At 34.5% G+C, this 16809-nt stretch overlaps 3 protein-coding genes across 3 annotated transcripts; 2 read left to right on the top strand and 1 right to left on the bottom strand.

The window, feature by feature from the left end:
• Positions 1-246: 246 nt before the first annotated feature.
• On the top strand, positions 247-5222 carry LOC132644521 (acetylajmalan esterase-like). Its single transcript, XM_060361111.1, has 6 exons — positions 247-301; positions 2428-2754; positions 3815-4021; positions 4104-4252; positions 4370-4643; positions 4740-5222. Exons 1-6 carry the CDS (start codon positions 247-249, stop codon positions 4970-4972), a joined length of 1245 nt encoding a protein of 414 aa, XP_060217094.1. The 3' UTR covers positions 4973-5222.
• A 4093-nt stretch (positions 5223-9315) lies between these two features.
• LOC132645904 (acetylajmalan esterase-like) lies at positions 9316-11782 on the top strand. Its single transcript, XM_060363159.1, has 5 exons — positions 9316-9695; positions 10245-10451; positions 10552-10700; positions 10800-11073; positions 11213-11782. The coding sequence occupies exons 1-5, from the start codon at positions 9404-9406 to the stop codon at positions 11428-11430; spliced, it is 1140 nt and encodes a 379-aa protein (XP_060219142.1). The 5' UTR covers positions 9316-9403; the 3' UTR covers positions 11431-11782.
• Positions 11783-11999: 217 nt separating this feature from the next.
• Positions 12000-15018, bottom strand: LOC132644520 (receptor-like protein EIX2). The gene is made up of 3 exons (XM_060361110.1): positions 14304-15018; positions 12548-13894; positions 12000-12499 (listed from the first exon to the last, which is right to left on the bottom strand). The coding sequence occupies exons 1-3, from the start codon at positions 15016-15018 to the stop codon at positions 12000-12002; spliced, it is 2562 nt and encodes an 853-aa protein (XP_060217093.1).
• Positions 15019-16809: the final 1791 nt, after the last annotated feature.

Genomic DNA, 16809 nt, shown 5'->3' with positions numbered 1-16809 from the left:
ATTCATTCTTGCCCATTCTTCGTCTGTCTTCTTGTCGGGTTTGGCACCTTTATTTTCAAGCGGCTCGGCTAAATCCTTCAAATTTAACAAGTCCTCCATACGAGGTTTCCACATGTTATAATTTGAAGATGTTAGCGGAATCATGGTATCCGATGATGATTTCTCCATGATAAAGTGCACCTAATCTGCTTGCACTGGACTGTGGAAGCAGAATCAGGAAAAACGGGACTCACGGTTGAATTCGAAATGGTCGAAAACCTAGGGAACCGGTCTGACCAACTGAAAATCGGACAAAAACAGAGTGAACCGGGCTGCACTAATTCAAACCGAACCGGGCCGGTTTAACCACTGGCTGGTTGAAAGGGTTAACAAAAGGATGATGTGGCAATTGGACTTTGACCAGATCTGGTTCTGGTCAAACGGGTTGGTCGGATCGGGTTTCTCCGGTCGTCTTCTCCGGCGAGCTGGTGGCCGGAAGGTGGCGGAGCGGCGGCGACGATGGTGGACAGAGAAACTTTGACTGGACTTTTGGAGGCCTTCCGGTGGTCGAAAAATTCCGAAAATTATATATTCGGAATCCTCGGAACGAGATCTTTCTAATGGTATACTCAGAGCACAATTTTGGGACAAAAAATTTTTGACTGAAAATTTTACGAAACTTTAAAAGATTGGCCTGGAAGATTAACCAAGCTTTTGATACCACTTGTTAGGATTGAAAAAGTCTTCTATTCATAACCGGAACAAAATTACAATAGGAGGAGCAACTCTCACACTCAACTATTACAAAAAACCAATCCTAAACTGAATACCTATATCTCACTCAAGTGTTTTCCGTACTGTCTTTCTCTCTTGCTCTTGGTGATGCTACAAATGATAGAAGGCTTCCCTATTTATAGGGATGAAATGAATCTATTGATGTCATTTGTGACTCAAGCAAACACTTGATAATTTGTCAAATACAAGGAAGATTCTTTCTTCCTTAAAACAAGGAATATGTTTTCTTCCTCAAAACAAGGGAAATGTTTTCTTCCTTCAAATGAGGGAAATTTTTCCTTCCTCAAATTATGGGATGGACCCAACAATAATTGCGTTTATTTTCTTATTAGCCATCCACATCACAACGTTCAGTTTCCTCGTCTCTCAAATCTCGATCACATGGAAATTAATAATTCAATTAATTACAATGTTAAAGATAGATTACATATATATGAACACGATGGAGTGTTCATTCTCGACGTAATGGTCATGTATAACGTGTTTAAACGTATGATATTGTAGCTAGGGCTGTTCACAGTTTTAGTTAAAATTAAAACCAAACCGAAAATTTAACCAAACCGAATAAAATAACTGACATTTGGTTTAGTTTGGTTTGGTTTGGTTTTAAATTTAAAAAACCGATAATATTTGGTTTGGTTATGGTTATAGTAAAAAATAACCGAATAAATAACCGAACCAAACCGATAATTATATACATAAAATTTATAATTATTTATATGTATAATATTAGCTTTTCATAAATAATTAAAGATATTTTATACCTTTTAATTATTAATTTAATTTTGGTCTACTTATTTTTAAGGCTCATGTCTTAAAAGAATATGTTCGACAATTCAAACCCAACTCTAATAAGTCGTAAGCATAAGGGTTGTTTGTATTTTGAAACCTCTGTTTGACTTGTTCTTTTGAATCTAAACTGCGTTGCAAGTTTGGTCCACCTGATTTGCCAACAGCGTGTCTTTCCTCAATATGCAGCAAAGTTCACCCTTGTGGGCCATGAGGAAAAAAAAGCTTCATAAGAAATTTGGAGAATGTAGAGAGAGAATATTTGAATTGTCACGGCTAGTCATAAACCGAAAAACCGAACCAAACCGACAATAACCAAACCGATGGTTATTATTTTACTTGGTTTGGTTATGGTTTTAGACATTTAAAAACCGACTAAATTAGTTTGGTTATGGTTTTAACCAATAACCGACCCAAACCGAACCATGAACACCCCTAATTGTAGCCAGGGGTGGAGCCAGTATACAACTGGCAGGTTCAGCCGAACCCAGAAATTTTGATCCAAACTCTGTATTTATCTTAAAAAATTTATTGAATATGTATAACTTATTAGTTTAGAACTCAGTAACTTTAAAGAACTAGAATCTCGAACCCGTAAGCTTCAAATTCTGGCTCCGTCTCTGATTGTAACCATAATTTTATTCCAAATGATTAGAACACAAATTATTAAAGCACAGGACATGTGACAGTAAATTATTTATACAGACAAAGGAGTTGGTAATTCAACAACTTTTAAAAATATTATCGTGATAATCAAGGAAAACTGGCTAGCTGTCATTTAGATACACAAAATCATATTAGAGTAAATATAATAATCCAGATTGCATTATATATAGTGTTACTTTTACCGTGTGTATAAAATAGCTGAAGTTTCGCTTCCTATTTACATTTTCAAAAATCGGGGCACGGCGTTGGCAATTAGAGTAGTTCTTTTAATAATCAGTTTGGTGGTTCTTGATCAACATAAAGGAGATGCTCAAGAATTACTAAAGCTTCAAAAACCAGGATTGCTGAAATGCAAATTTAACAAAATTTATCAGTTGGGTGACTCACTTTCTGATACTGGCAATTGCATCAGAGAGAGTCATTGTGGAGCTAATTTTGCATGTACAAGACTTCCTTATGGGATGAACTTTTTCCAGAAAGCAACTGGACGTTGTTCTAATGGCATGCTCATCATTGATTTCATAGGTATTTAGAAAACTTCATTCTCTTTCCTTGTTTGTGTATTTCAGATTTTGTAACAAATGAAAGTTTTAAGAAAAAGGTCGATTATAACTTCTACCTATATGTTGGCATTTCTTGCCTAGTTTGGCTTGACCAAGTATTTACTATTTTATCCCTGATATCTTTTCTAATCCTCTGTATAATTTTTTTTTTTTGCTTACTAGGTTTTTGATAAATTATTTGTGCATATTGAACAAAAAACTGACACAAATATAGAATTCGAATCAAAATTACTGCAACCACCATTGGGACCCTGACTTTGCTCAAAATAGTCTTTCTAAAATATAACTCAGAGCTCCTTTTCCATTGTAATTTCGTCCGAGCGAGAGGATTGATTTATGAGAGAATGAGTGTAAAATAAATATTTGACCCATATAGTTTTAACGGGTCGGGCCATATGGGTTGGATCAGTAAAATGGTTAACATTGGAAGCTTTTTATTTCTTAAAAAATTAGCTTAATATAAAATTACATGTCAGCAAAACCAGGCCAGTGAAAAATCACCTACATTGGTTGAGTAATTTTGTAGGTAAAATATTAATAGTTGAGTGACTTTGGGTTATAAGATAAAAAAAGTGATTTTTCAAGAGAACTACCTTTAGTTGAGTGACAATATGAGAAACTAACTCGTCATTCTCCTTATATGAATATTCTTTAATTTATAAGTTTTGTAAATAACTTTAAGGACATATTAGTCATTTTACAAGAAAAATGGTTTAATCTTGCTTTTCATCAAACACACCAACCGCTTATTATCAGTTTCGACAATTCAACTCAATCACATAACTGCGTATTTATAAAAACAACTTCAACACCAAAAAATACTTTTCAGCCCTTAATGTTTGTCAATTACTTTCAATCATTCAGTATAGAATTGGCTTTCTTATATCTTGGAAAAACTTCTGTGCATTCTTCCTAAAGAGTATACATATATGTAATGTCTTTAAGAATAGTTTTATATAGTTGAGCCATCCTTTCAAGGGAGTGTGACTGATTGAGCTATGTTTTTCTTTTGTTTGTGACAGCACTGGAATCTGGTCTTCCTCTCCTAAATCCTTACAAGCTTCGAAGTGCAAATTTTAGACATGGTGCAAATTTTGCAGTAGCAGGAGCTACTGCTTTACCAGCTGAAATCATGGCAGAGAAGAAGATTATTAATTCAGCAACCAATAGTTCATTGAATGTGCAACTTGATTGGATGTCTTCCCATTTTGAAACCACCTGCTCTCCTGGTAATTATTTAATACCTCAAATTAAGGTCTCTACTTATAAATTAAAATTGAATTGCTATATTTTATGGTTCTCGCTTGCTAGATTGCCCAGCAAAATTGAAAAAGTCTCTTTTCCTAGTTGGAGAAATAGGAGGAAATGAATTCAACTATGGCTTATCTCAAGGTAAAACCATGGAGGAGTTGCGAAGAATGGTACCAGATGTTGTTCACACCATCATTCATGGTGTTAGAGTGAGTTTAATTTGCTGTCCTCTTTAATTTCATAATTTTTAGAGTATTCATGGGCTGATATTTTCTTTTTTCTTTTCCAAATGATCAGTTACTTCTCTTTTTTTTCTTCTTTTCCAGAGAGTCATTGGTTTTGGGGCTTCCCGAATTATAGTTCCAGGCAATTTCCCAATAGGTTGCCACCCGATTATCCTAACGAAATTCATGACCGACAACTCAACCGCCTACGATGAGTACCACTGCTTGACAGATTTAAATAAGTTTGCAATATTCTACAATCGTCATTTGCAACAAGCTATTGATGAGCTGAAGAAAGAGCATCCAAACATTACACTCATTTATGGCGACTACTACAACGCCTATTTGTGGCTTCTACAAAATGCAGTCACTCTTGGTAATTAAATGCTAAAAAAATATATCGTGTGTTATATTTATATAAGTGAAGAAAGCTATATGCATTTACGAACTTCATTATTGTATAATTTTTCAGAATTCGACAAAAACTCTCTGCAAAAGGCATGTTGTGGAATAGGCGGAAACTATAATTTTGACGTACGTAAAAAATGTGGAGCTCCAGGAGTTCAAGTGTGTGCTGACCCTAATACATACATCAGTTGGGATGGAGTTCATTTGACACAAAAAGCATACAGTTGGTTGGCAAGATGGCTAATTCATGACATGTTACCCACGTTGAACTTGCCATGTTTAACTTCAAACTCTTAATTTCTTTCCAAAGCGAAGATATAATAAAATCTTTCACTGAGTCTACTCGAGTATTCCAAGTGAGTCAATTGTTTAACTGATAGATTTACTTACCTTCCGTTATACAGATTTACTTCGTCGCAAAGCCAATAAGGAATTGCTTCTGAAAAAGTATTCATCATTTAGAACGAGTGCATGTGCTAACTGGCAGCTGCTAACCTCTTGTAGTTTTGACTATTTTTGTGTTCCATAATTTAAGGTAAGTTTTCTACGTTACACTCCTTGTTGGCAGAGGCGGATCCAGGAATTGAAATTTATGGGTTCCCAGTAAACTCAAATTAATATACAATAATAATCGAAAAAGAAAGATATTTAATATATACATATCTAATTATGTATATATACTACTGAAAACTTAAAGATAGCTAGCTAAACAGCAAAATTCATCGCTAATCTTATTTAGCGACGGATTAATGATAAGTTATCAAAAATTTCTGTTTGCGACTAGCGATTTAGCGAAAGATTAATGATGAAATTTATAGCTAATTCTTAACTTTTTTGTACACAGTGAAATTTCAAGACAATGGTTAAAAAAAAAAATTAAGAGAAATTGTAATACAATAGAAAAAAAAAAAAAAGAAGTAGAAGAGAGAATGAAGGACAGCAAGTTTAAATTTGGCCGTGGTCTTTTTTCAGTTTTGACCTCTGGGGTTTTGTAAAAGAAAAAGTGAAACAAAGTACTCTACTTGGGTGGTGTTTTGTGGAAAAACAAAACGCAAGCACAGGGCATCGATCCGTGGTGGATGGTGCGGCAGATCTTTGGCGGGCCTTATCTTTACCGCGGAACCAATAGTACAACTTGGTAGTGGGTTCCCATCTATAATTACATATACATTCGATGGACTTCACTATATAAATACAAGATCTACGGTAGCAGGTATGGGTTCCTGGGAACCCCCACCCGCCGCTACTGTAGATCTACCCCTGCTTGTTGGGGTGCGGCTCTTCCCCAGACCTTGATAACACGGAATGCTTCATGCACATGACTGACCTTCTTTTATATATATATATATATATATATATATATATATATATATATATATATATATATATATATATTAATATTAATTCAAGGGGTCCATGTCCAAAGTTCAGACGTGACTAGAAATCAAACTTTTTTTTGTTTTTTTTGATCTAGTAATTACACAATCATGTACATAGGCGAAGAATTGTCAGTGTTTTGTACATATATAGGCGAAAGGTGTAGTGGCACATTTCAAGAGTATTCTGATGGAACTTAAAACGGCCGGGGGTCGTTTGATAGCTGGACAAGAAACAAGTTATTCATGTATTAATTTCTACGTTAACTTATATCATGTTTGGTAGCTAGTAAATTAAAGCGACATCTTATTCATGGAGTATTAATTTTTGCATATTTATACTGTGTTTGGTAGCTAGTTAGGAATAAGTTATTCATGTATAAAATTAGTACGACGTTTAGTTTGCAATTTAGAAACCCGCATAACTAATACATGTATAAGTTATGAGGAAATCATTGTATTATTTTATGCGGGGTAGAAGATGAAACAACTAATACATGATAAAAAGTTGAAATGACAATATTACCCTTACCATTCCCCACTTAAATACTTTCTTTTTCTAAATCATATTTTTATATAATTTTTAATATAATATTTTAATTTAATTGTAAACAAATTAACTTTAAGAAGTATATAACATTTATTAATTTTTAATATAACAAACCTACATCCAAAGAAATAATTTATGCATAAATTAAACCCTGCATTACTAATAATATCTGCGCTATTAATATCTGCATAATTCTAACCAGCTACCAAATAACCCCTTAGTTCTCGAGTTATCCGTCAAAAATTAGGTTAATCTTCGAGTAAGTATAATAGATAGTAGAAAAGTGTCTACAATAATTCCAATTCTTTGTTTTTTTTTTGTGTGTGAAAATGTAATAATTGACTCATCAGATAAAAGGTTATCTGGTGTGTATTTTCAAGCGACGTAAGATATAAAGTAATTTTCAATCAAAGGACAGAACAAAGTTTTTTTATTTCCAAACACAACCTTGTACTCCTGCCGCAAAATATGATTTCCATGATAAATTTGCTAACCATATGGCTTTGATTTGCATGACGTGAAATTGGTAACTCTTATCTGATGCTAGTACAAAGATCAGTGGGTCTTGGCTTCATTTTATAATCCTACACAGTACTTACCGGCGGTTTCTGCAGTCAATTCCAGAAATACTTGCTTTCATTTTTTGTTAGCTACTGCACAACCTTCTGCTTTCTTGTCTCTCTCGTGGAATATTTTTAATTCATTGTCATTATTAAATAGATTACATGGTTGTCGTGCAAGTCATCCGAAGATATTTTAGTTTTTCAATGATTATAGTACAAATTACAACACTGGGAGATCTCATAAATTACTCCACTATTTAAAGACAAACGGAAAATAAACAGAAGAGTCGACTTTTCATACGTGTCTCATGCAATACTTTTAGTTTTCGGATCTATTTGGACAGCTACATGGTGGAATTACTATACAATTACACACAGCCTAGTAATCACATAGTTTAGTAATTACCATATATTTGTTTGTCATAACGTAATCACAGTATAATTACACACATATTGTTTGATTGAGCAAGTGTAACTACACAAATATATTAAATTTAAAAACAAAAGTTAATTAAAAAATTAAATTTAATATGTTGACAAATATGGAGTCCGGAACCAAAATGACCCAATGAAAAAAGACTTGAACCAAAATACCCAAAAAAAAAGTTAGTACAAGTACCTTTAACGTAGTAATGTTACGGTTAAGTCCTTTAACGCAGTAAATTTTACTACGTTTAAGGTACTTTTGTACCACTTTTTTTTTTTTTGGGTATTTTGGTTCAAGTCTTTTTTTATTGGGTCATTTTAGTTCCGGATATTCCTTTATAAACTGTTAGTAACTCATTATTTATAATAGTAGGAGGTGTAGTTTTAAAAACTAGAATAATAACGCAGTTACGCTAAATGAAGAAAGTAAAAAGTAAATAAATAAGAAACAAAAAAAAAATTACGGGAAACCACAAGAAGCAAAAGTTGGGAAATGAGAACAACAGAAATGTAAGATAAACAATGCAAAAGGAAAAATATATTATAAAATTAAAAAACATTTGAAAAGTAAAAAAAAAAAAAAGAAATTAAGAGGGTAGAAAAAAAAATGAAAAATAAACAGAAAAAATTAAAAAGTAACCCTGTAATTACCAACAATTCTCACCTCCTGAGAATTAAAGAGTGTAATTCAACCCCCCCTCACCCCCGCCCAAAAAAAAATACACCACCTAATTACATGCTGACCAAGTAATTATTTGGCCGGACAAACACGTCAAACTGTGTAATTATATTTAATTGCACCCAATTTCAATTACAAGGGTGTCTTTTCAAACTTGCTCTAACGTTGTCGAAAACTAGTAAAGCAAATAAACTGGAACCGAAAATATAACATAATTATATAAAAAAAAAAATTAACATAATACTGTTATGTTAAATTCCAACATAGCATAAAATAAGTTTCAACATAACTTAAGTAAATATAATTCAAAAGAAAAGAAAAACATCACTTTATAACCTCATTCAACGATGAAATCTATCTTTAATGATATAACTCATTACATGTCAAGTTTACTTACCCATTCTTTCTAATACTAAGATGTGTGTTTCAAAAACTAAAATAAATGAAGAAAAAAGAATAAGAAATAAAAAATAAAAGCAATTACAGGAACCGCAAAAAGTAACGGTTGGAAATGAGATAAATAATGTAAGAGAAAAATATATTTAAAACATAAAACCAATTTAAAAAGTAAAAAGAAAAGAATAGAAAAAAATAAATTGAAAAGAAAAAAAATAAAGATTAAAAAATAATCATGTAATTACACCATGTAATTACCACAAATTTTCACTTCTCCTGAACATTGAAGCGTGTAAGTACTCCCAATCAATTACACCCAATTAAATGCTAATCAAATAATTACTTGGTAAGATAAATATGCTAAAAAAATTTACATAATTACACTCAATAACACCCAAATACAATTACACAGAGACTTTCCAAACATGCGCTTAAAAATGTTTGTGGTAACTGGTAATACAAGAAATCTTGAAAGCTTGCATTTAGATACACAAAATTATCATTATTATTTTTATTAGTATAATCATATGTTCATCAGACTTTTTGCAGGAAAACTGTCCTCCAATTCAATTAATGTGATGGTATTTGACGGGGTATTTAAAAGTTTTGTTTTTTTTGTTTTTTTTAAAAGGCTTGTCATCTATAATAATCATAATTATTTTCGTGACTAGTAATCATCTCATCGGAAAGAGCATTATAACGTTGAAGTAGTTTTGTTTTGCAAATTAAAATTGGGGAATGGCAGCGACAATAAGATTGGTTGATGGCCTACTTATTTCTTTGGTCATTGTGATGGTGAAAATTAGCGATGCTCTACAAGTACAAAAGCTTCAAAAACCAGGATTGATGAATTGCAGATTTGATAAAATATATCAGTTTGGTGACTCAATTTCTGATACAGGCAATTGCATCAGAGAGAGCCTTTGTGGAGCTCATTCATCCTGTACAAGAACTCCTTATGGAATGAACTTTTTCCATAAAGAAGCAACTGGCCGTTGTTCTAATGGCATGCTCATCATTGATTTCATAGGTATATACCAAGTTGAATGCCCATTTCCGCACTATTTCACCGCTGTTACTGCTCCTTTTTCTGAATGCTCTGTACTGCTTTCCTTATTACTAGTTGACATGTTTTCTTCACTGTCATAATTCCTGTTCGATAGCTATTTTGATTTGCTGCACTGAGCCGAGGGTCCTTCAGAAACAACCTTTGAATATACTTTATTCTCCACGGACCCCACATGTGAGATTACACTAGGTGGTTGTTGTTGTTGTTGTTGAAGTTGAATCCCCAATTACTAAAACCCTTGCTCGTTTGGTACAAGGGTAAAGATAAATAATCCCGGGATTATATTTGAGATGAATTTATTTCACGTTTGGTTGGAATAAAATGGTGGTATAACTAATCTCAGGATTAGTTATTCCGGGATTGTAGTGTCATTTTATCCCTTTGGGAGGGTGGAATAACTAATCCAGGATAAGTTATTCTGGGATAACTTGTTTCCAACCAAACGACCCCTAATAGATGTTTCCTGGGATAGTACCTATATATATGCTTGATTTTGGGTTTTCCATACAGCGCTGGAATCTGGTCTGCCTCTCCTAAATCCATACAAGGATCAAAATGCAAATTTTAGACATGGTGCAAACTTTGCAGTGGCAGGGGCTACTGCTTTATCAGCCCCAGTCATGGCAGAAAAGAAGATTGCTATGTCCATCACAAATAGTTCATTAAGTGTGCAACTTGATTGGATGTCTTCTCACTTGGAAACAACATGTTCCACTGGTAATTAACTAATTTGCGAAGTACTTCCAATTATGGAAATGGTGTGGTTTAGTCTCTAATTAACGGCGAGTTAAATTGATTTCTAGTTCTTACTTGCTAGATTGCCCAACAAAATTGAAGAAGTCGCTTTTCCTAGTTGGAGAAATTGGAGGAAACGAATTGAATTACGGCTTATCGCAAGGTAAAACCATGGACGAGTTGCGAAGCATGGTGCCAGATGTTGTTCAGACCATCATTCTTGGTGTTAAAGTGAGTTTAATTTGCTGTTATCTCTTCTCTTTCATGATTATTATTTATTACTTTCATTTGGCTGAAATTTGTTACCTAATGATCATTACCACTTTTCAGAGAGTGATAGGTTTTGGGGCTACTCGAATTGTAGTTCCAGGCAATTTCCCAAAAGGTTGTGGTCCAGCTTTCCTAACACTATTCATGACCAACAAATCAACTGCCTATGATGAGTACCATTGCTTGAAAGACTTAAATAATTTGACAATCTTCTACAATCATCATTTGCAACAAGCCATTGATGAGTTGAAGAAAGAGTATCCAAACATTACACTCATTTATGGTGACTACTACAACGCCTTTATGTGGCTTCTGCAAAATGCTGTCACTCTTGGTAAGTTCTCAAAAACATCATTTCTTTTTCCTATTTTTGAGGTCAAATTACTACATATATGTATTCTTTAAAAAGATACATTTACATGGAAAAGTGAAGAAAGCCATATACATTTACGAACTTTCTTCAACATTTTCAGGATTCGACAAAAACTCTCTACAGAAAGCATGTTGTGGAATAGGAGGTGACTATAATTATGACATAAGTAAGAAATGTAGTGCTCCAGGAGTCCCAGTATGTGTTGACCCTAGTACTCACATCAGTTGGGATGGAGTTCATTTGACACAAGCAGCATACGGTTGGTTAGCAAGATGGCTAATTGATGACATGTTACCCCAGTTGAACTGCCATGTTTAACTTCTTGGCAAACTGCATGAATCAGAATGGACATTCAAATGAGTACTTCTCGAGAGTAGTGCGAGTTTAAGGTAAGCCATTGTCTGATTGATGACAAGATAAACTGAAATATCAAGTGATTCGTCATTATTGGGAAAGTGCATCAATGTTACTCTCTTGAATGCTATTCTCTCAATTTGAGCAATTCAAATAGCGCCTTCAATTGGGATAGGCCAACAAATCTTTCTTTAGAGGCTTGATTTACGTATAGATACATAGCTCACATTTGTTATGAACTCTACCTGTCAAGAGCACCATATCTGTGAGTGTTCAACCTAGAGGGATCTTTGTAAAGTAATTTACCCTTTGATTATTTAAGTGAAGTATAATCTAGAGTTTTTAAGAGTAAAAAACACAGAGGAACTCCAAGGAACGAACAAAATAACAAAGCTCTTCCTTTCATTCATATATAGCGATTGCCATATCTACACGGCAACAAAACCAAAACAGTAGCTACAAAGACTAAACAGAAAGAAGAGAGAATAAAATTAAATAGGAGATAGCTCCTAGTTTTGATAGTACTTAAGAAACTAATTCCTTTTGACGCTAAAAATCCTATTCAAGCAAGCCATGAAACCCAAACAAAACCTGATAATTCTTTCCCCAACTTCCTCCATGAAATGAAAGCAGCAGTATCCCCACGAATTGTTTATCATCAAGCTGCTAAATGTCACTGAAAACATGACAACAAATCCCATTCCCGCACTCACAAAAAAACATAGCCTTATTTCATCCTCATCCTCATCATCTTCAATTTTCGTTTCCATTTCCTTTTTTCTGGGTAGAGAGCAATCCGTAATCAGTGGTTTCCCACACAGTTCTGGATTACCTTCAAAGCTTGAAGGATTAGTGAACGTTCCAAATTGGTTCGTTGTTGGGATAGGGCCACCAAGGTTGTTATATGACAAGTTAAGATAGCACAATAAGGTAATGGAAGTCATGCTCAATGGGATGGAACCTGAGATATTGTTAGAGGAAAGGTCTAGGGTCTCCAATTGCTGCATTCTCTCTATGTCCTCTGGAATTCTTCCTGATAATTGGTTTCAAGATAAATTTAGATTCCTCAAGTCTGAGAGACCAGTAATCTCATTCGGGATTTCACCGTGAAGATTGTTGCAGGAAAGATCAATAAGATTCACTTGGTCTAAGGTAAAGGTGTAAGTCCTCTTTGTTCCTTTCTCAACCAACTCCATATTGGGTGTAAAAACATAGCTGAAATAGAAGTAGTTGGGAAACCACCTGTAAAATTTCATGGACTTAAGACCTCTGAAACTTCCCAGGCAGGAAGGAATAAAACCCGTCAAATGGTCATGTGAAAGATCAAGAATTTGGAGGCTAGAAAGTTGGCATAGTTGTGGTGGAATGCATCCATCAATCATGTTATGCGTCATTCTAAGTATTTGCAGAGATAAGAGACTTTCTCCGAACCACTCAGGTATGGTGCCACTGATTTTGTTCTCTCCAATATCAAGTGCAAGCAAGCTTTTGCAATTGCTTAATGATTTTGGAAGTTCTCCAAAAAGGTTATTGCGACTCAATCTCAACCAAAAAAATGAAGGTGGTGAACATATTGTAGGAGGAATTCCACCTGTAAAATTATTCCCTGACAAATCTATGACCTGAAGTTGTTGCGATTCATACCACCAATGAGGAATCTTTCCAGACAAATGATTGTCTGAAAGGTCCAATCTCAATAGCTTGTTCACTCTTGTTATTGAATAAGGTATAGATCCTATAAAAGCATTTCTAGAAAGATCTAACACTTGAAGTTTTGTCATCACATGACCGATGTTTAAGGGTATAGATCCTGAAAACAAGTTCTTTGCGAGATTCAAATGTGTCACATTTGGCCAAAGAGGTAACAAACCATGGAAGCGATTGGAACTCAAGTCCACCACGACACCATAATAGTAACTAAAATAGAAACCCACTGTCCAGTTTTGGGATGTTGATGGAAAATTTACTAACCTCGGAAGACTTCCACCAATCTGATTATCTGATAGATCGAGCCATTGCAATTGTGAGCACAGTGTCCAAAGCCAAGGAGGTATAGGATCTGAAATGGAGCCATTGGTGAGAATGACAAACTGAAGTTGCTTTTGAGTTTCCAGCCATGTCGGGAACTTGGGACCCAAACTGCAACTTCTAAGCTTGATATGTGTGAGGCTGAATGGAGGAACCCATTCATTGGTCAAGTTGACCGAAAAACTTCTTCCACAAGATAGGGATAAAACTGTCAGTCCATGGAATCTTGCAAAGTGATTTTGGGCAAGGTTGCCTTCCAAAGCATAATTTGTTGTCAGCCGCAAGGCAGTTAATTCAGAAAAATTAAATATACTCTCAGGTAAGGGTCCCGACAGTTGATTCTCTCCCATGTCCAACTTTGCCAACCGTGAAAGCTGTTCAATAGATGCTGGAACGGCCCCTGATATCAGGTTAAAAAAAATAACAAGAATCCTTATGTTCTTCAGATGTCCTAATGAATTTGGCAATTGCCCTGTCAATTCATTTTGGCCAAGATATAATACCTCTATCGTCTTGTTGCTGCAGCTGGATAATCCTTCCACTATTCGGCTTATGTCTCCATTAATTTTATTCTGTGTTAGATACAACTGCCGCAAATTACAGAGTTTACCCCACTCGACATTTGATATTGGGCCTTGGATGTTGCTGAATGTTATATAAAGTACCTCGACAGTGGTGGCATTCGACAACCATTTTGGCAACACAAAATTAACATAAGTTATTCTGTGAAAGGGAGAGATAAGAAAGGGAAGTCATATTCCAGTTGGGGAAGGAGTAAGGGTGATAGTGAAGACTGCAATTTTGCAGACGCAGAGTCACTAAAGATGGCAGCTTATTAAAAGCTTCAAGCCAATGTTTCACCAAAGAAAGGTTCACATAAGAAAGATCAATGTACTTCAAAGAAGACAGACCGGAAACCCAATTCAAATCTTTGACCCAACTTCTTTCAACAGTATCGATAGGATAGGAATATGCCCACAGGTCTAAATGACGTAAATTTGATAGGTTTCCAAATGAAGGAGGAATACCAACAAGAGATGAAAGACTGAGGTTAAGGCATTGCAAATTTTTAAGAGAACCCAAGAAATTGGGAGTGGCAAGTCCTTGGAAGTCGTTACCACCAAGGTCTAAATACTTCAAGTATCGCAATTCGAGTAAAGCAGGACTTATCTTGCCACCGAAGCATGTTGAATTGCCTGGAATCAAATGTCCCAATTTCTTCCAATAGCAATTGTTTGATCTATCATTGAGATCAAGGCCGATGACATAACCAGTTTGGATGTCGCAATAAACGGCTTTCCAAATGCAGCATTCTTTGCCTACCCAAGAAGCCAGTCGGTCGGAGGGATCTGTGAGACTTCGTTTGAAGCTTAATAGGGCTTTTCTCTCACTCTCAACACATCTCACTTTGAATTCGGTAGTGTTTGTGAGAGGAAAGATGCAGTTTTTATGGCTTCGACTGGAACAAGTAGAAGAAGGGATTGAAGATAAAAAACAAGTACGGTAACTATAATTTTCCAACATGCCATTTTGAGATAATCTTTTTAAGTAATAGAGATGGTAAGTTTAAAGTATATTACTTTTAGTTTTTTATGGCCTGTTTTATATAGAAACCATAACAGAGGATTAATAATTGCAAAGCAGTGACGCTAAATTTCAGATGTGCAAGGCCTACAGGATAATTCATTGCCTATTTGAGAAGGCACTAGTCTATTTTGAATACTACACAGCCACTCATGCATGAAAACAGGCTAATCTTGACATTCATAATCATAATGTAGTGACACTCGTTAAAGTCGTGGTCTTTTCACATGAGACCAAAACAGGATATTGACAGTACAAGTTGCTGGATTCAACTAGCTAGCTAGAAGTAGATTCAGGTCTTGTATATTTGACTGCATCCATAACGCGGGACACTAAAAGTTTTACTAGTATAAGTGATGTTCAGTAACCACAATGAATGAGATCAGTGCACTTTTACGGTCTTCAACTTGATGTTCAACGATGAATTATTTGATTTTTTTCAGCAACAAGATTTGTACTGTATTCCTAAACTAACCCAAAAGCACTATGACTTAAACTTGGTATTTTAGATGGTTTAATCTATATATAATATAAAGCTAGGGATTGACAAGGTGATGTGGCACCTCTCTATGCCCTAGAAACCTATTTATCTTTTTTCTCCATTTTTGGCTTTTTCTACCATTTTTTTCAATTTTTCCTATTTCTTATTCATTCATTTATGTGTTACCATTAATTACACATTATTCTTTCTTAACCATTTCTAAGAAACTGAAAAGCCACTCCACTTCATACAATCTCGTAGAAATTCCCTCACTCTCTTCATTGTCTAATGTCTAATAAATCATTCCATTTTAACATTTGTAACAGCAAAAAACGGAAACTTCATTGTGCTATTTATTGGCTTTAACAATTTGCCATATTCATCAAAATACATAACTGTCTTCTTTCACTATTTGTATGAGCATAAAGAACAAGGCTACATGTATTCTTTAGGCTTTACCCTCATCTTGTGGCGGAAGGCAGAAATATGAAAGAGAGGGTTTTGGTCTTTTCTTGTTTTCTTAATCATCAAAGAAAAAAGTGTGGTGATTCTCCAAACTTGTGGATTTTGTTTAAAGAAATCTTAAAGTTGTATTTTTCTGTTTGTGTTTGCTAGGTTTCTTGACCCGGCAAGGTGAGATAAAATACATGCAAAGCACAGGATCTATTGGTGGTACTTCTATCGAATTTGGAGTTATATTGCTGGAGAAAAGAAATTCCATTTATATAACATTTTTATATCAAGTTTTGGTTGTTTTATCTTCTCTTGCAGAGTTGTAGCTAATAGAAAATATCGCAATAATTATAAACGATTATCAGTTTTTCATTTATGCTAATTGTTTGTAGCGCAGATACATGATAAATCTATGAAGTTGTATGCTCCATGGTATATAGAGGACATGATTTTTCACTTTTAGTATATTTTTTTAAGGTGATAGTCTCATGTAGGATTTATACAGCATCAAACATCTATGAACAAATTGATTTGTCTTAGGGAGTGGAGAAAGGATTGGACAAATAAATAGTGTTGACACCCAATTTTGTCCCTCTCCTATTTAATTTACCCGGGTTTCTAAATTTACTGACGAGCTAAATACTTTATTTTCACAACTATTATTTTCGCTACTTTTATTTTTTAACATTATAAGTATTACTCTATCACAAATTTTAAACGGTTAGTCATCGTTTCGTTTTTTTCGGGTTTGGACTCGTTAAATTTATTACAAGACCACATTTTGCAAAATCTTTATT

This window comes from Lycium barbarum, chromosome 6 (genome assembly GCF_019175385.1).
Source record: "Lycium barbarum isolate Lr01 chromosome 6, ASM1917538v2, whole genome shotgun sequence".
Lineage (NCBI taxonomy): Eukaryota > Viridiplantae > Streptophyta > Magnoliopsida > Solanales > Solanaceae > Lycium > Lycium barbarum.
Note: the sequence above shows the minus strand (reverse complement) of the source record. Positions and strands in the feature narration are given on the sequence as shown.

Excerpts from the sequence above, each read along its gene's own strand:
- LOC132644521 (XM_060361111.1), top strand. The coding sequence starts at position 247 with ATGGTCGAAAACCTAGGGAACCGGTCTGACCAACTGAAAATCGGACAA. Across the intron at positions 302-2,427 it reads GAAAATCGGACAAAAACAGA|CTGAAGTTTCGCTTCCTATT; the intron begins GTGAACCGGGCT and ends TGTATAAAATAG. Across the intron at positions 4,644-4,739 it reads ACAAAATGCAGTCACTCTTG|AATTCGACAAAAACTCTCTG; the intron begins GTAATTAAATGC and ends ATAATTTTTCAG.
- LOC132645904 (XM_060363159.1), top strand. The coding sequence starts at position 9,404 with ATGGCAGCGACAATAAGATTGGTTGATGGCCTACTTATTTCTTTGGTC. Across the intron at positions 9,696-10,244 it reads GCTCATCATTGATTTCATAG|CGCTGGAATCTGGTCTGCCT; the intron begins GTATATACCAAG and ends TTTTCCATACAG. Across the intron at positions 11,074-11,212 it reads GCAAAATGCTGTCACTCTTG|GATTCGACAAAAACTCTCTA; the intron begins GTAAGTTCTCAA and ends CAACATTTTCAG.
- LOC132644520 (XM_060361110.1), bottom strand. The coding sequence starts at position 15,018 with ATGTTGGAAAATTATAGTTACCGTACTTGTTTTTTATCTTCAATCCCT. Across the intron at positions 13,895-14,303 it reads GCCATCTTTAGTGACTCTGC|GGGCCGTTCCAGCATCTATT; the intron begins GTCTGCAAAATT and ends ACCTGATATCAG. Across the intron at positions 12,500-12,547 it reads AATCCCGAATGAGATTACTG|GAAGAATTCCAGAGGACATA; the intron begins GTCTCTCAGACT and ends ACCAATTATCAG.